Below are 18955 nucleotides of genomic sequence, written 5' to 3'. Positions count from 1 at the left end.
CCTCCCCAGGGGCTCAGCCTGCTAACCTCAGAGACTGAGAACAACAGGGGACATTAGCATCTGCCCACTCTGGGGGTTTGTGCTACAGGCAAGAGAGGACTGAGACTCTGACCTGTGACCACACATCCAGATCCTGGATCTTCAGGACTCTGGGTGTCTGCTCATACCCTGAGTCAGCTTTAGGTCACTGTCATGAACAGACCTGACAGAAAAACTTGAGCACAAAACCTTCCATGCTTCTCCTTCCTTTTGCTGGAGGCTCCCAGATGTGAGGTCTCAGGGACTCAGGGAGGAAGACCTGGGGCAGCTGCATCTGAGTTCAAGACTCACTCTGCTTCTCTGTCCCAGGGTCCTCTTCCAGGTGCAGCTGAAAGAGTCAGGGCCTGGGTTATGAAGCACCTGCCCTGAGTCTCCCTGGAGGAATCTGGCCCTGGCTGGAGGACCCACCATGACCACAGGCTGACCTGCTCCTTCTCTGGGTCCTCACTGGGCTCTACTAACAGGGGACTGGGCTGGGTGTGTCACCCAGGGAAGGCCCTGCAGTGGCTGGCCAGTGGTTGGTCCACCCAGCCCTGAGGAGCTGGATCACAAACACCTAGGACCCCTGCAAAAACCAGGAGGTCTTCACCATGACAAGCCTGGACCCCGAAGATGCAGCCCCCATGACTGTGACCAGCCTGGACCCTGCAGTCACAGCCCCCAATGACTGTGACCAGCCTGGACCCTGCAGAACGCAACTCCCATGACTGTGAACACCCTGGAACTCGCAGACGCAGCCCCCATGACTGTGACCACCCTGGACCCTGCATACACAGCCCCCATGACTATGTCCAGCCTGGACCTTGCAGACGCAGCCCCCATGACTGTGCTCGGGGTGGAAAAGGCACAGCCTGGGGCTGCCTGCACAAGGGCTCAGGTGGCCTCAGCTCTGACCTGCCCCTCTGCCTCTGGGGACAGTGTGGAGAAAGTGCCTTCCTGCCAGCCTCCCTGGCTCCCTGTCCACCCAGAGCCTCAGAGCCATGGAATCCTGTTCCTCCTCTAATTCTCTGGCCACGTCCCTTGGACTGCACAAGCAGATGCCCTGTTGTGCTCTGCTTCATGTAGGCAACATGCAGTATGCCTGGCCCCTGGCCACAGAGATGCACAGGTCACCTGCTACAGGGGCTCCAATCCCACCCAGTGGCAGAACACCACTGAGCACCAGCTGTGCCTTCATTAACTGCTGTGTAGGAGCTGCACTGGCATTGGGGGTCAGTGCACGAAGGCAGGACTGACACCACTTCCTGCAGTGAAGAAGAGACATGTGTCCCTAGGGGCACTGAGGACATAACCCATGAGGTGGTGGCATATCCAAGGTCTCCCCGCTGTGCAGGCTTGGTGCAGGCACTGTGCAAACCCAACTCCAGGGATCCCTGGGATCTGGTGCTGATGGGACTCATGGCCAGGAGAGAAGTGGGTGCTCAGAGAAGGGGACACCTGAGAGCTGAAGCAGAATGTGTGTGTTCCATGTCAGATGCCCATGTAACCAGCCACATTAGCAAGTTATAAAGAACTTAATAATACAGAAACCGAAACACTAGCTAATTATCAGAAAGTTACTAAAGCAGGAATGTGAAAACACATTATGAGAATCTCTAGGTTGAAATTTAAGCATGAAAACAGAATTGCCCACAACTTTAGGAGAACCTTCCTGCCATTCCACAGTGGGCTGTGTTTAGAGAGTGACCAGGTCAGCATGAGGAGGGACCAGGGACATCAAGGTGTGTATGTGGATTGTGACACCAGGAAATTATTACCAGGAGGCAGAGGTCATCAAAAGGGAACTTCTGGTCAGGAGAAGAGAGGATCCCTGTGGTCCACCAAGTTGGAAACCACCTCACCCCACGTGGCTGTGAAGAAGTCAGACTCTGGAAACATCTGCACCACACACCAACAGCCTGTGCAGGGCAGGGGTAGGGCCTCACCACTGAGCAGCAGAAGAGGTTCACACCTGCACATGCTGGGGAGAGTGCCCGAGAGGACACTGCAGCTCCTGAGCAGAAGCTCTCCTTCATCTGCCCCCAGGACAGTCCAAATCCACACCCCATGAGATTCCTCCCAGGGTGGGATTGCTCAGAGCACCAGGAAAACCTGACAGAGAGGTGCAGGTGGAGGCATGGCCTGGAGCTGGGGGTAGCTGTGGGAGGGCAGAGTGGACTGCACCTCTCCTCCAAGGGGGGACCTTCACTCAGGCCTGGGAACTGCCCTCCTGGGCACTTGCTGAGAAGCAGGGAGACCCCAGGCTCACAGGACATCCTGCAGATGGCAGCCACCTGTGTGTCACAAGAAGAAAGAGCCCGCAGCCCTCCACTGTGGAAAGGACAGGTGGACTTGGAAATCCCATGGAGGAGCACATGTCAGCAAGAAAACCCACCAGGGACACCTGACCTGTAGGGACCCCAGAGCCCTGGGAGTTCCCAGCTCCATGGCCACAGGCCCTCACCTGGGCCTCACACTCACTCTGGTGACAGGACCTGAACTGCCGCTGGCTCTCCAGACAGGCCCAGGTGAGAAGCTCCACAACATAAAGACAGAAGGTCCTCTGCTCAGCAGTGCTCTCCTGAGGGACCTGGGCCCAGCTGGACCCCAGGGGAAGCTCACTGAGGGGGTCTGACACCTGCCACCACCTGGAGTTTGTCCTTCAGGCCCAGCCTCTTCTCCTAACATAGTACCTAAAACTCTGCTCCTCAGCTTTGCATCCCTGAAGCAGGTACCTGAGACCATCAGCACATAAACAGGATCTTTATTATGGATGAATACATTAAACCTCCAGTCCATGCTCAGCTGAGTCCTTTGCATTCACACCTTTCCTGGGTGTGCCAGGGGCAATGCAGAGAGCCCCCTGTGGGGAAATCACTCTCCATGTGGCTAGGAATCAAAAGGGAGGGAGGAAGAGATGGGGTCTGACAATCCCCTTGCATGGAATGTCCATGGTGATTGGTATAACTTCCCCTAGTGCATGTGTAATAAGGGATCCCCCAGTACCCAAGGAGCTCAGAACATCCTTAGCACATGGAATTTTGGGGGGACAATTATGCACACTAATCATTCTATCCCTGGACACAAAACTTTCACGTCCATCTCATAATGCAGAACACATTCAGTCCTCATCCTTGAGACCCTAAAGGCATAAATGCTTCAGCTGAGCTCAGAAGTCCAGTGCAAAGACTCCAAAAGATTCAGGGAAAACTTGACTCTGTGCCAGAAAATCAAAGAGGGGTCACAAACTCCTATGTTCTAGGGCAGGAGTGAATATTCCAATTTCAAAAGGAAAAAGACTGAGATTTTGAAGGGGACTGAAGCCCAGCAGGACTGACATTTAACCCACTGCTCCAATTCTGTCCTCAGGGGTCACTGTGGGGGAGAGGGGTGAGGGCTCTGGGCAGGCCCAGCACACAGCCCAGCTGGACACAGTCCCCTGGCCTCACTCTCAGTGAGCTTGTCCTGCAGCCTGCAGCATCCTGTTCAAGGGCTGCTCACTGCTGCCTCCTCTTCTCCTGGTGTCTCCTCAGCAGCCCTGGGTGTGCATCTCCTTCTGAACATCTGTAAATTGTTCTATATTATGTCATTGAAAGGATTCTTACTGCTTTTGCCCTGTACCTGATTCCTTTTCAGTTCCACTGAGTAGGTTGCTCTCTTAACAGTCAATGGAGGTTGGCCAAGCTGGTCTCCCATCAGCCTAGGTTCTCTGTGGTCTTTTGATGGTGATGACAGTGAAAGCCAAGGCTGCTAGAGGCAGCCTCACTTACTCCAGAATGAGGGGAATGGTAGTGATTCTCATTGCTTTCATGAGACAGAGGATGGGCCTGAATGACTTTATTCAGAAGATTGCCAATAACTTCTAGCGTGCAAACACCCTGAAGATCAGTCCTTTTTGAAATCTCCCAACCTCAGGAGCCCGAGCTTGTGAATGTTCACCCTTCTCCTCCAAGTGCTTCTCAGCAAATACACCTTGGTCCACCATGCAGTCCTCATGCTAAACCATCTGATTTTCACTTCTTGAAAGTAACTGGGAAGGGCAGTTTTGGAAAGGTTCTTCTAGCAAGACATAAGGCAGAAGAAGCATTTTATGTAATCAAAGTTTTGCAGAAGAAAGCAATCCTGAAAAAGAAGGAGGAGAAGCATATTATGTCGGAGCGGAATGTTCTACTGAAGAATGTGAAACAGCCTTTCCTGGTGGGCCTTCACTTCTCTTTCCAGACTGCCAACAATCTGTACTCTGTCCTAGACTACATTAAAGGAGGGGAGCTGTTCTACCATCTCCAGGGGGAGCGCTGCTTCCTAGAACTGCGGGCTCTCTCCTATGCTGCTGAAACAGCCAGTGCCTTGGGTTACCTGCACTCTCTGAACATCGAGACTTAAAACCAGAGAATACATTGCTAGATTCACAGGGACACATTGTCCTTACAGGCTTTGGCCTCTGCTAGGAAAACACTGAACACAGTGGCAGGACATCCACCTTCTGTGGCACACCTCCGTATCTTGCACCTGAAGTACTTCATAAGCAGCCTTATAACAGGACGGTGGATTGTTGGTGCCTGGGGGCTGTTTGAAGCTAAGATAAAGTGACAGTGTGTGACTAAAAGGTCCCTTCACAAAGAGGAAAAGGAATCCAACTAGCAGAGGCACAAATTGAAGACCTGTGAAAACACAAGGAAACAGACAAACAAGTTCCCCCCAAATCAACAATCCCTCCTCAAAGAAATCATATATCGTGAAAGGAATGAAATTCCAGAGAATGACTTTTAAATTTGATTACCAGGATGATTAGTGGAGTGAAAGAAGATCTGAGGAATGCACTACTAACATACAAGAGATGAAATCTTCAAAACAGAGATACGGATTCTGGGAGGAAACCCCTGAGAACTTTGGAAAAGAAAGACGCCATGCATCATGTTGAGTGCAGTTGAAACTATCACAAACAATTTCAATTACACGCAAATGAATGTCAGGCCTTGAAGACAGGATATATGACCTTGAAAATTTAGTGAGCAATAAGGGAAAAAAGTCCATAACCAGTACACACAAGAACTCTGAAACAACCCTTCAGAGTTGCCCTGAACCTCCATCCTCATCACAGCCAGCGTGAAGGAGGCTGCCAGGCATTCCTGGACACATTGTCCTTACAGGCTTTGGCCTCTGCTAGGAAAACACTGAACACAGTGGCAGGACATCCACCTTCTGTGGCACACCTCCGTATCTTGCACCTGAAGTACTTCATAAGCAGCCTTATAACAGGATGGCGGATTGGAGGTGCCTGGGGGCTGTTTGATAGAAGATGCTGTATGGCCTGCCCCCTTTTCATAGCCGAGATGTACTGTAACATCCTGAACAAGCCCCTCCAGTAGAAACCACATCACAAGTTGTGCATTCTGCGGGGCCTCCTGCAGAAGGACAGGACAAGGAGGCTCAGTGCCAAGGACGACCTTATGGAGATTAAGAATCACGTCTTCTTCTCTCTGATTAACTGGGATGATCTCATCAATAAGAAGATAACGCCCCCTTTTAACCCAATGTGAGTGGGCCCAGCGACCTGCGGCATTTCCATCTCGGCTAGCTTCATGACATGGCTTAGCCAAATCCAACTGCTAACCTCAATCTCCAGGCTTCTTAGGAAAGAATTGCTGCAAGTAACAGTGTTCGTTAGAGGTAAGGCAGACACCAGTAAGTACTGTCAGTGGGCTATTCCTCGTCTAATTCTATGAGCCCAGGCTCAGTGTGGGTGAGGAGAAGGCAATACTACTCAATAGTTCACACAGGAATGATCGGGAACTCAATTTAACCAAAACATGCAATAAAGTGATAAAATAGAGAGGGAAAGAAAAGAGGAATAAAGGAAAGATGGAGAGAACAGTTCGGGGAGGGTGAGAGGTGGGGGAGGATGGGAAGAGTAAGGTGGGTGAAAAGACGGGGTGGGTGGGCTGGATGTGTGTTAGAGGGACGCCCAATTAGCAAATGCCAATCAGATGATGCCCAGGTTTTCCCTCAGAGATTCAGGTTGACTTGCACTGAGGTTATTGTGACAGAGAGACTTGTATGTGTGTCCTTTGAAATTTGAGGCACAGCAGCTGTGGGAAGACATGAAACCACCAGTCCCCTTTGATTTCAGCACTGACACCATCAGTCAGCACACTGGTGTTTTACTTTCATTTTAATACACTTTTAGCTGTAGGTGGGCACAATGCCTTATTTTACTGGTTTGTTTCCCGGGTGCTGAGGATCAGACCAGGCCTCCCACAAGGGCTCTGCACTGGGCCTCAACCCAGCCCCACACACTCCTACTGCTGTTGTGATACATTGGTTTTTCTTGACACTCCCTGGGTCTCTTCCTGAGGACTCTCCAGTGCCAATGGTCACACAGGACAGTGGGGCTCCTCTGACATGGTCACAGCAGGTGGGACATGGTGGCTGCACTCTTTCCCCAGGGCTTCCTCCTTCCTCCACCCTCCCCTCCCCCACCCCTCCTCTTCTCTCCTAGTTTTCTGGTATTTATTTATCTTCTCTATTTAGTGCTACTCATCTTCTGAGTTGGGTCCACACAGCTGGATCCCCTTGTCTGACCACCTGTCCTGGAGGGTGGGGAACTGCCTTTCTCCTTCACAGTGGCTCTGCTGCACCAGGGTGAGACTGTGGGTCTGCGAGGACAACTGACCACCACCTGCACCTGTGTCCTGTGTAGAGATGTGGCTTGAACCCCCTCCTTCTGGGAGTCCCTGTCCCTGTGCTGTGCTTTGGGGCAGAGTGCTGGGACATCACTCCCTCCAATCCTCCTGAGACCCAGTCCCCAGCCCTGTCCATCACACTCTGTCTCCCACAGGTCAGTCTGTCCATTCAGATGGAAGTGCCCATTGATCTTATCCACACGTAGACCTCCAGCCAGGACCCAGTGTCTCTCCTACTCCCAGAAAGGGGCTGGGGCTGGGCTCCGAGGACCCAGTGAAGAGTGCACCTAAGTGGCTGTCCAGTCTTGGACACTCCAAAGCATGTCCTCCTGTGCAGGAGAAATAATAAGAAGGGGAGAGTGGAGGGGATTCTGAAGTGAAGTGTGGTGAGCAGAGGTGCCCTGGAGGGTGTCCACGCCTGCCCATTGAGTCCCTTCAACTCCAGCCCCTCCCAGCTCTGGCACCTGTGCTGGGAAGGTCAAGTACTGCATGGGGGTTGCAGGCCCTCTCCAGCCAGGGTCCCTGGGCTTTCCCTGGTAAGCACAGCCCAGCTCCCCTGAGGTCAATGTGTGCTGGGCTGAGGTCTGTTACTTACCCTGCTTCTCCAGGCCTGGGGGGAAGTGTCCCTCCTCCTCTGAGGGAGGGCTTGTCCTCCGCGTGGTCCATGCACCCAGACCAGCTGCAGTCTGTCTCCTGAGCCAACGTTCTTTACTCTGGGAGCCAGTGCTTTCAGCTTTCTCTGAACATCAGCTCACAAGGTGCCACCTGCCTTTCCTGTGGCCCTGCCTCAGTGCCTGCTGCTCAACTGCTGAGCTCCTTCTCTCCTGCGACCTGCTGCAGCTCCGTGGGATCCCCTCAGCTGCCTTCTCCATTCCTGCTACCTCATTTTCAAGTCCAACTTATTCTCTGGGAAAGACTTAGTTCCCTGTTGTCTGTGTTTGCATTTTACAGAGGAGCTTTCCGTATCATTAACTGACCATGTTCTCATCAAGTGCTTCACACTAAAACATGGTGATTGACACCTACATAAGAAGGCCCTGGGAATCCCAAATTGTGTGCAGACCCTGCCTTTGCTTTACATGTGCAAGGAGAGCCCACAGCCTCCATGGATTAGTGCAACTGTGCAAAGGTAACATGAAGTCTAAATACCAGTTTCAGATTTCTAATGCAATAGTGCCCAACCCTGGGTGCAGTAGTTCCTGATGCCACAGATTCGGGATTTGAAATTTCCATTCTGGCTCAGTGTGGTGAAGAGAATGTAATACTGACTCACTAGTTCACATATGAATGATGGGTAAACTTGCTGATGCTCTTGGCACGCACACCTGGGGAGGCTTGAGGCCCAGAGTGTGCACAGGGAGCTGAAGTCACCCACTCCTCTCAGCTTTCTTCCTGCCCTTGAGGGGCAATTTAGTGTAGGAATTCCACATTTTTTCTATGTTGGCAAGTTGGCACTTACATTAGATCCACGGATGTTGGTATAGCGCCCTTTGTCCTTCCTCAGTGTTAGAAGGAGGGAAGATTCTAAGAGGGTAAGTATGTGAGTAAAGGTGATTTTCTGGTATTGCAGTGTTGGCCATGAGCTCAGGGTGAATGAGTCACAAATTTGATCTTACAGAAAGAGGCAGAGAAATCAGCTGATCTGAGCCTGAGGGTGCACTGGGAACTGGACACTGACCCTAACTGGGCATGTGGCCCTGGTGACATCTGGACTGACCAGATTATTAGATTCCTCCAGTGAAAATACAGAAGTGCCACCAACGGTGTCTCTTGGAGTTGAGGCTGAAGTGTGCATGGCCAGGCTGCTCAGGGTGAGGGAGATGAGAAACCTTCATTGGATGGAGCTGCTGGTCTCACGCAGGCCAGAAGGTGAGGCAGGTGCAAAGGCTGAGCCTGGTGGTTGAGCACCTTCTGGGGACAGGAAGATTGTGGCAGGATTTTCTCTAATTTCTTGCAAGTGCTGCATAGGAGGTGGTAGGTGATGGAGCAGGTTGTGAATTTACATGGAAGTGACTAGTTTACAAGGACCCCTATGACCCAAGGTGTGGTTTCAGGGGACCAACCTGTGACCAGAGGTCAGCAGGAACCAGTCCTGTGTGTCCCTGGGAGCAGCAGGTTGGCAGCCAGTAACTGAATGTCTACAGTGGCCTTGAGGATTGGAAGTCCCCACATAAGGAGGTTGGACTGCACAGTGTTGTGGGTGTTACACTCACACAAGAGGCAGAAACCATATTTCTTCCCTTCATTTTACCATGAAATACATACAGAAGTTTATTGATCTCTCTCAGAACTCATGTGTCACCATCCTGCTGATGGACAGCTCAGTGGTTTTCTCTGAAGGGCACTTTCCTGGTGCCTGGGTGGACAGCTCAGGAAGCGTCCTCTCCTGCACACGTCTGTGGATGCACTAGTCAGGTGGACAGGCCACATCAGAGAGTGGAGGGAGGAGAGTGTGCACAGAGCAGGCAGCTCTGTCCTCCTGAGTCTCCTGACTCCCCTCTCTGCTGTGTCACCCCAGGGCTTGCTGTGACCCCGACTCTCAGCAAGGTGAGCACCTGAGCTGTGCTTGAGAAACATTAGTACTCACTGGTCCAGGATGTGATGGACAAGGGCCTCAGCTCTGCCACCTGGTTCCATCATTGGGAGGAGCAATCTCGACCTCCACCCCATGCTGACTGCACCACTCTTCACCACAGCAGGAAACAGCACCCACCTGTGCCCTCAGCAGGAGCAGGGGAGCCTGAGTAATCATGGAATACTACTCAGATAGGAACAATGGAGGGCTCTCATTTGGGACAACACAGGTGACCCGAGGACACTGCACTCATTGACATAAGCCAGGCACAGAAAGACAGGAACAACTGCCTCACTTACAGCTCTGATCTAAAATTTCCCAGAGGTGCACAGAGGAGAAGGAGGCTAGCAGGGCCTGGGGCATTAGACCTGGGAGAGGCTGGTCAGAGTGGGGCTCTCTTCTGATGAGCAGGAGGAGAACCTCCAAGACAGCTGCTCAGCAGGAGGTTCTGGTGAGTCCCACCTACTGTGCACCTGCAGCAGTGCTGAGAGAGCAGGCTTTGATTTCTCACCATGGAATGGTGGAAGTCAGAGCTGCAGCACCTGCTAATACCTGGATCAGCCTTTCCACCACTGGTGCCCATCGGGAACCTTCATCCTAGGTAAAGGGACCCCAGGGGCCCTGCTCTGCCCTCTGTGGGCTTTATTAGAATTACATTTAAATAGAGATGGCAGCAGACACTGAGACCCAGAGATTTAGTGCCCTCCTTGTTTGCAGTGTTCTCTTTGGAGCATGGTGAATGAGTTAACTCAGAGAACACGGCCATGACCTCAGGTCAGAAGATTGAGCTTCATAAGATTGTGGAGTTAATAGTTGACAGAAGGAGGCACATGAAGTCCATTAGCATGATGGGCTTCTCCCACCTGTCAAGTGGAGCACTGAAGTGTCCCTGCTGCTGTGGAGACAGTGTGGGCACAGAGGGCCTGGGCTAAGGAGCTGTCCAGGCCACCCCTCCACAGGGCTCTGACATGGCCCTCAAGGTCATGACTCACAGTGTCCTAGTAATACAATCAGGAAGCACTGGGGTGGGACCTGGGTTGTGGGGCGCTGCGGGAACTGATGAGGGGAACAGACGCAGCACCTCAGGACCTGGCTCAGTCTCTGCACTGAGCACATGAGGTCTGGTTTCCCTCTATGGCCCCTGACCTCACAGGGGAGCCAACAGAGGGCAGCACCTGGGGCTCAGGAGAGGACAGGCCCCAGGTGGGTGCTCACCTGCAGTAGGACCCTCCTCGGGCAGCACACTGAGCTCTGCCCAGGAACGGGCTGGGCACCAGGAGCATGGCTCATGCTGCTCAGGAAAGGACCCCACAGGTACCATGGAGATGTGCAGAGATAAGGCAAGGACTGGGCACTGCAGCTGGTCAGACGTTCCCTTACTCCAAAGAGCAGCGTCTTCTCCTAAGCCCACTGCTGAGTGGGATCCTGGGTTTCATTGGCAGCATTTTGACAGCTCAGCTGTGCACCCCATCTTCCCTGGGCAGGAGTGTCCCCAACATTCCCTCCACCTCCCTTCTGAGGATGATGGAGAATGGGCACTGCTCCTGGGACCAGAGCAGGGCTGGCCCCGGGGTCTGCAGACACATTTCCCAGTGAGACGTGTGGGGAGGATGGGGCTGGAACCTGACAGGCAGGTGGCTGTCACTGCTGAGGGTCCAGACAGCAGAATCCTGGGCCTGGGCTGCTCTACATTGCCACCCCTGTCCAGCACAGGCAGCTGACCTGAAGTCACTGTGTGAATTTGGGGAGACACAAAGTACCACACAGACACAGAATACCTTTCATAAGCTTCATGATGGCTTTCTCCATCTCCCAGCCTCAGGGTCACCAAAAGGGGGACAAGAGAAGGTTAGAGAGCCGGACAGGAGAGAGGAGGCACGTTCAGAAGTGGGCTTTTATTTTGGGTGATGCTGTTTCTTAGAATTTTCTATCTGAAAAAGGCAGAAGGGGTAGGATTACAAAGAAACAGGTGAGTGTGACTCAATCCCAGCAGGTGACAACTACTCCTGGAGCCACACCCTGTTATCCCAGCTGGGGGAGCACCCAAGTTACTGTACCTGGCACTACCCTGCCCGACTGAATGCAATAACTGTTCAGAACCTGGAGCATCAGCACTTAAGGAGGTTCATTGAGGGGGGCTTCCCTCACTAGTGGCTCTCCTCACCTGGTACCTACACTGTGCTGATCCCTTGGAATCCAGGGAAACCTCTGCAGATGAAGAGGGAGCTGGACATAGAGAGGAAGTCACATGTCAGTGCACAGCTCCTCTGAGGACAGCCACTTAGACAGACTGTCTCCTCCTCTTCCCAAATGCTCTCCATCACATGTTGCATCCAGTCTCCCTGCTGGTGCTGATGTGTCCTGGATTACAGGACATTTAGAAGATGAGGAAGGCTACAGCTATGTCACACAACCAACATGAATGTGTCACATGTTTTCCAGGAACAAGTAGTAGGCAGTGGGAGAGAAAGCAGTGTGCTCGACTCAGAACTGAGCATTCAGCACCCAGAGCCTGAGAGGGTGTGGAGAGTGAGACTGGGCACCAGGAAGGGAGCAGGGTCCTGAGGAAGGGGCTGAGCTCAGTAGAGTGGGCTCCCCCTCTGACAGCCTTCCAGCTCCCCTGAAACCACCTGCTCTCCTCTCACAGGTAAAGCTCCACCTGGGTTCAAGACAGGGACACATCTCAGGAGCACAGAGGACCTGGGCAGCCTGACCTCAGCCTCTCCAGATATCAGAAGAGCCTCACCCACATGCAAATCCCTCCTCCTGCTCTGGGTTCAAAGGCCCTCTGGGCTGTGGGAGCCCCCAGCTCTCTGCTCAGACAGGGCTGAGGTCTCTGGGAAGGCAGGTGTGGTCTAGAAGATGAGGCTGCTGGGTCTTGTCCTGTGCCTGGTCACAGCTCCCCAAGGTGAGTGTCCCCAGTGTCAGACCTGGGTCCATGGGGAGGTTGTGACTACAGGTGACTAACAGGGTGTGGCTGTCCTTGTCCCCAGGTGTCCTGTGCCAGGTGCAGCTGCAGGAGTCGGGACCTGGCCTGGTGAAGCCCTCGCAGACCCTGTCCCTCACCTGTGCTGTCTCTGGTTACTCCATCACCAGTGGTTATGGTTGGAGCTGGATCCATCAGCCCCCAGGGAATGGGCTGGAGTGGATAGGACTCATATGGTATGATGGTGATACTAACTACAACCCATCCCTCAAGAGCCGAGTGTCCATCTCCAGAGACATGCCCAAGAACCCATTCTCCCTGCAGCTGAGCTCCCTGACCACTGAGGACACAGCCACCTATTACTGTGCCAGAGACACAGTGAGGGGACCTCAGTGTGAGCCCAGACACAAACCCCCCTGCAGGTTGCCCAGGGCCAGCAGGGGGCGCTCAGCACACAGGAGCTCAGGTCACCCAGGAGCAGGTGCAGAGGGAGGAGAGAGCTGTCACCTCAGACCCTGAGGTTCCTGCCCACCCAGCACCTCCCTGGCTCCACCTTGCATGGAGATTCTCGAGGTCCCTCCTCTGCCAGACCCTCTGAAGCTTTTCCTTCTCTGGGTCAGGGTTGTCTGAATTTCTCACTCTGAGCACAGACTTCTCATCCATATTTCCTTGTGAAGCTAATTATTTTACAATGACATTTCCCACATGGTGACTTTTATGTGAACTTTATAAACTTATCTTTCTAGTACTGTGGATTGAACACAAGACGCGCTAACCCTGAGCTCCTTCCCAGCCCTGTTTGTGTCTTAGTTTGAGTCATGTTCCCCTAAGATGCCCAGACAGCCCTTGAAATAGTGGTCCTCCTGCCTCGACCTCCTGAGCACCTAGGTTACAGGGGAGCTCCACCATGTCCAGGTCAGTTTTCTGAACCTCTGCTGCCATGTTGTATCCTCTCATGCCCAGGTGAGTCCCTGTCACCTTCCCATGACTCCTTCCCATTCCCAGTCCACTCTCTGTGCTTCCTGTGATAGATCAGGTCATCATATACATGCCATCCTGAAACCCAAATAGTGGGAGAAACTTTCACCCTGGGGACCTTGGCAATGTTAGGAACAGGGTTGTTCAAGTAAAACAGTTGTTAGAGGTCACTGAGGCTGCCACACCTCCAGCCATCAGAGCACAGCATGGCAGCTAGGGATTCTCTGACCCAAGTGCCCATGGACTGCGCTGAGGAACACTGACAGAAAGCCTTAAACCTTGTTAAACCCACAGAAATGTGTATGGTCACAGTGAACTTTGGTGGATGTGAGCCGTCTCTATCAGGATGAGGCTCTGTGACACCCACACACACACCCAGGCCCCAAAGGCAGAGGTGCCCACTCCTCATGCAGCTGTGTGTGGCCTGTGGACAGGGGTGACCTGAGCAAGGTGCTGAAGAGAAAGGGGCTCCCTTGGCAAAGACCCAGGTGTGAGGGTGGTCAGCTCAGCATGGACTGTGGAAACTGCAGGTCAGCTCTGCCACTGGCCTCAGGACCCTGAAGGCATTCTGTGCCCAGGTGCACTCTGGCCCCATCTCGCTGAGAGGTGACCCTGAGCCTGGGAAGTACCAGGACACCTGGCTACTGGGGGGAGGCAGCTTGGTGCCTGCCTGTGTTTCCAGCCACTGAGGCTGGACTGCAGGTCACAGACAGGGATGCCCTGGGCTCTGTCCCTGCTATGTCAGCACCCACCCTGTCCTGAGAGTGCATCTTCAGTCTGGGTGAGGATGAGCAGTGGCCATTTTTATATCCCAAGGAATTTTAAGTTAATCCAGATTCATTCCAGAAAATGAAAACTTTTCTATGTTTTCAGTATATGTTTTTAGAGCTATAGTCATGATTTTGTATTATACATTTGTAAGTTGCCAAGTTAGAGTGCTGTGTTTTATAACCACTTGTGCTCCTTATATTTCTGTCAATAAAACTTCCAACATCTTCTTTATTTCAATATTTTATTTGTGAGTATAATTGTGCAAAATGTGTGGTTAATTTTGATGTATTCATGGATACATTAGCAAATATTATAGCAGAGACGTTGCTTCCTGCCTATAATTCCTACCTGGTATCATTTGTTTGAATTATTATCTATTTTTCTTCATATTAAACATAGAAATGTTTTTTTCATTTGTTGTATGCCTCTAGCTTGAGAAATATTGTAATAATAATTTAGCATTTTACATTTTTTTGTACTTTAGTGAACAATAATAGATATTGCATCTAAACATAGACACAATTGTCCCAATGTCTGTTTTCCCCTGTGGTCTAGACTGTCTCCTTTGCCTCAGTGAAACCCCAGGTCTTGCACTGGGGGCCTTGATCAGCTCCCTCCTGAGGCCTGGGGGGTGCTCGGGTCACTTCCCTTTAATACAAAGCCCGTCCCTTGTACAGACTCTGTGTCTGATTGCTTAAGACCACTTTTTTGATTATGATATTTGTACAAAGTTAAGAAAATAACATTTAGAAATTTACAGTTGAATATGTGTTGAAAAACCTGATTATGAATTGATATGTTCTATGCAGTTGTCTTTCTCATGTGAGGGTGTTTCATCATCAACATCATTAAGAATGTCAGCATCTCTCTCCATCAGACAACAGCTGGCCATTCCAGCTGTATCTTCACACTTACACTGAAACCTAGCTCTAGTGAGGCAGAGGACAGCACCCTGACACAGGGGTGCCAGGTGCCATGATGGGTCCCAGGCTGTCCACACCCAGCTATCCATCACCTGTCCCTCCTGGGTGTGGGGAGCCCACCAGCTGCTCTGCCCCAGTCACTGTGAAGCACAGCCTGGCTGTGGGCCACAGGTGCCCTGTGAGCTGCAGAGCCCCAGGACAAGGCCCTCTCTGCACGTGGCCCCCACCACCCACCCTCACCCTCGCCCTCCCTGCACCTTCCCATCTCCAGGGGCCACTGTCCTCTCTCTTTCCACGACCTACCTGATGCAGGAGCTTCCCCGCATGAGTGATGGTGTGGTGATGGTCTCCCTCTGCCTGACCCATTTCAGCTAGGACCCTGTGCTCCAGAGCCATGCCCAGGGCCAGCAGGGCAGGATGCCATTCTTGTTGACAACTTACCTTCTTCCTCTGTGGATAGTATATTAACCACATCTCCATTAAGGGACACATGGTGGTCATGAAAAGTGCTTCAACACTCATGGGACTGGAGTTACGGACAGGCTTCTTGGACACATGTCCCACCTAACGTAAACATTGCTCAGAAGTCCTGTCCCTAAGCTCTAGGATGTCCCATCAAATGTCTCTGCTGACCCCAGGTGATACTGCCCAGGGTGTGGTCTCCTGCCTGCTACCCTCCAAACTGTTCTTCTAGCTGGTGGACCTACAATGCATAAGGGGAATCTATAGGGTCCACATCTCTGACAAGCGCTGCCTGAGCCAAGGCCTACCCAGAGAATCCTCTGTAATGCATCCTCTAGAGAAAGAGCCACCTCCACACTCTGGCACCCTGTGTGCCTGAAGAGTTAACACCATGGGTGCTGCCAGTTCAGCTCTTGGGTGACTCTTTCAGCTCCTGGATCAGAGGTGACACAGACCTACCCTTTACCCAGTCCCAGAGCTGTGTCCACACCTTTAGATGCTCACTATGACCATCTCAGGCCCCAGTACCAGTGTGGCTGAGTCCAGTCTATGCTGCTCTGAGCAGCTCCTGAGGCTGAGGGTGCACAAGGAGAGAGCTGTGTTGCAGCAGGTTCTGGAGACCAGGGTGCAAACACCCAGGTGCTGCTCCTGACCAGGGCTCCTGAGGCTGCAGCACCACATGGCAGGAGGCAGGAGGCAGAGAGAGGAGATGGGGCTGGACCCCTGAGTGGTGCTGGGGTCATCCTGAGGGCTCAGCCTGCCATGAATGGCCTCTACCTGCCCTTGGAGAATCCAGGTGGACAGGCCCAGGGTGTCAGTTGTTCTGTCCATTCTGGGGTCACGTGGGCATGGAAAGAGTGACAGGGCAGCAGCATTCAGGGCATATGGCTGTGCTTCAGGAGGACCCCAGACACTTGTTCCAGACAGAGGCCCTTCTTCCTACAGGTCTGACTACACACAAGGAGGAGGGAGGCCTACATCACAGATGACAGATTAGATAGATATATAGATAGATAGATAGAAACACACATAAATACTGAAAGAGAGTAAAACAATCCTGACCCTCAACACAACAACAAATCCATGGAGACACTGGCTGCTCCTTCTCCCAGGCCCCTTACAAGATGGGGTTACTCCTGGCCCTGTGGACTCAGCCCATGACAACTGAAAGTGAGGACAGAGCCTAGGTTTCTCCCTGCCCACACTAGGGCCCTGTGCCCACCACAGATGGCAGCAGCATGTGGACCTGAGGGCTCTGTGCCAACTGGATGCTCCTGAGCTGAAGGAGGCCCTCACAGGGAGGCACAGCCTTCCCCCTGCAGGGAGCCTCTGAGGCCCTCAGCTGGACGCCTCCCTGGAGAGCAGGTGGCAGCAGAGAGAAGACACAGCACATTTCCAATGCAGGACGGTTCTGATGACGTCACCTGGTGTGTGCACCTGGGAGCTGGAGGAGGGTCAGGGCAGCAGTCATGTCCAGGGTGAGAGCAAAAGACCAGAAAACAAGTTACTCTTGCCACACATGAGCTGTTGGACAGTGAACCAGCACTCATGCTTCTGTGTGATTTTACATCTGCACCAGGGAGTTAGCACAGACACCTCCACCATATATTCTATTTATTATTATTAAATAAATTAAAATAAGAGAAAATAAAATCAAACTAAAAGAAATTCTCCCCTCCTGACTGCTCCTCTGTCCACCATGCTGCCCATGACACTCCCATCTGCCCTCAGAGCTGCTCTACCTGGGCCTCCACCCAGAGCTGCTATATAGCAGGAGGACATGCAAATAGGGCCTCCCTCTGCTCATGAAAACCAGCCCACCTGACCCTGCAGCTCTGCACAGGAGCCCAGCCCTGGACTCCCAGCTCAGCCCACTCAGTGATCAGGACTGAACACAGCTGCTCACCATGGAGAGTGTGCTCAGCTGGGTGTTCCTGGTGGCTGTTTTCAAAGGTAATGAATGGAGAACCAGAGATCCTGAGTGTGTGAGTGGACAGGAGTGAGAGGGAGAGTGGGTGAGTGCCAGTGTCCTGACCAGGCTGCCTCTGTGTTTGCAGGTGTCCAGTGTGAGGTGCAGCTGGTGGAGTCTGGGGGAGGCCTGGTGCAGCCTGGGGGTTCCCTGCGACTCTCCTGTGCAGCCTCTGGATTCACCTTCAGTAATTACTACATGAGCTGGGTCCGCCACGCTCCAGGGAAGGGGCTGGAGTGGATCTCATACATTAGTGATGGTAGCAGTGACATAAACTATGCCAACGCTGTGAAGGGCCGATTCACCATCTCCAGAGACAACTCCAAGAACACGCTGTACCTGCAAATGAGCAGTCTGAGAGTCGAGGACACAGCCACCTATTACTGTGCTAGAGACACAGTGAGGGGACCTCAGTGTGAGCCCAGACACAAACCTCCTGCAGGGTGCCCAGGGCCAGCAGGGGGCGCTCAGCACACAGGAGCTCAGGTCACCCAGGAGCAGGTGCTGAGGGAGGAGGGAGCAGCTCAGCTCAGGCCCTGAGGTCCCTGCCCACCAGCACCTCCTGACTCCATCTTGCCTGCAGATTCTCGAGGTCCCTCCTCTGCCAGACCCTCTGTGAGGTGATTCTTCTCTAGGTCTTGCTTGTCTGGAATTCTCTCAGCACAGACCAGGCAATTTTGCAGATGGAGATGAATTTTCAGTGACATTTCCTGAACAGCACCTTTAAAGTGAACTGTATGGATCTTTCATTTCCTTAACTTAACACACTCCTGATGCCATGTCTTACTCCCTGTCTGTTCAGGGGATTCCTAGTCCCCTTCCCATGACTCCTTCCCCTTCCCCCTCCACCCAGTGACCTTCCTGTGATGCATCAGGTCACAGAACACAGTTCTCCCTGGAGCCCACCTACTGCCAGAACTTTCCACCCCTGGGGACCATTTGCAATGTCTGGAGGGAGTTGTTTTCACATGTGAAGTAGGGATTTTCCTGGCTTCTCATTTTTATTGACCAATGAGGCTGCCACACCTCCAACCATCACAGGACAGCACCCACAGCAAGGAATTATCTGACATAAATATCTATGGACTAAACAGAAAAGGGGTGACAGAAAACCATAAACTTTATTGAAATGCACAGAAATGTGTGTATTCAGAGTGAACCTTGGTGTGTGTGAGCTGTCTGTCCCTCATGATGAGGCTCTGTGACACCACACCCAGGGCTCCATATGGTGGACACACCCACTCCTCATGCAGCTGTGCATGGCCTGTGGACAGGGGTGACCTAAGCAAGGTCTTCAAGAGAAAGGGGCACCCTGGACAAGGACCCAGTGGGAAGGATGGTCAGCTATTCAGGTCGGCTCTGCCACTGGCCTCAGAACCATGAAGACATGCTGTGCCCAGAACCACACTGACCCCATCTTATGTGAGCTGACCCTGAGCCTGAGAAGCCCCAGGACACCTGGCTGCTGGGGAGAGGCAGCGTGGAGCCTGCCTGGGTTTCCAGCCCCTGTGGCTGCATTGCAGGGTCACAGACAGGGACACCTGGGCTCTGTCTCTGCTCACATCAGTGCCCACCCTGTCCTGAGGGTCTGCTTCAGTCTGGGTGAGGATGAGCAGTGGCAATGTTTACATCCAAGATGGTCCTAAGAAC

At 52.5% G+C, this 18955-nt stretch overlaps 1 pseudogene and 2 gene segments (V, D, J or C); all 3 read left to right on the top strand.

The window, feature by feature from the left end:
- The first annotated feature begins 742 nt into the window (after window positions 1–742).
- Window positions 743–5596, top strand: LOC124105192 (serine/threonine-protein kinase Sgk1-like; annotated as a pseudogene).
- A 6496-nt stretch (window positions 5597–12092) lies between these two features.
- LOC124105191 (Ig heavy chain V region 1B43-like) lies at window positions 12093–12721 on the top strand. The segment is given in 2 exon segments: window positions 12093–12184; window positions 12270–12721. Coding segments are annotated over 2 exon segments (498 nt in total).
- Window positions 12722–17159: 4438 nt separating this feature from the next.
- LOC124105190 (immunoglobulin heavy variable 3-11-like) lies at window positions 17160–17718 on the top strand (the record flags this gene model as incomplete). The annotated part of the segment is given in 2 exon segments: window positions 17160–17289; window positions 17394–17718. Coding segments are annotated over 2 exon segments (371 nt in total), but the record flags the coding sequence as incomplete, so codon positions are not given.
- Between the last annotated feature and the right edge of the window lie 1237 nt (window positions 17719–18955).

This window comes from Marmota monax, unplaced genomic scaffold (genome assembly GCF_021218885.2).
Source record: "Marmota monax isolate L192 unplaced genomic scaffold, Marmota_monax_Labrador192_F-V1.1 WCK01_AAM20220418_F8-fsc01617, whole genome shotgun sequence".
Lineage (NCBI taxonomy): Eukaryota > Metazoa > Chordata > Mammalia > Rodentia > Sciuridae > Marmota > Marmota monax.
The sequence above is the reverse complement of the archived record's forward strand: the minus strand, read 5'-3'. Positions and strand labels throughout refer to the sequence as shown.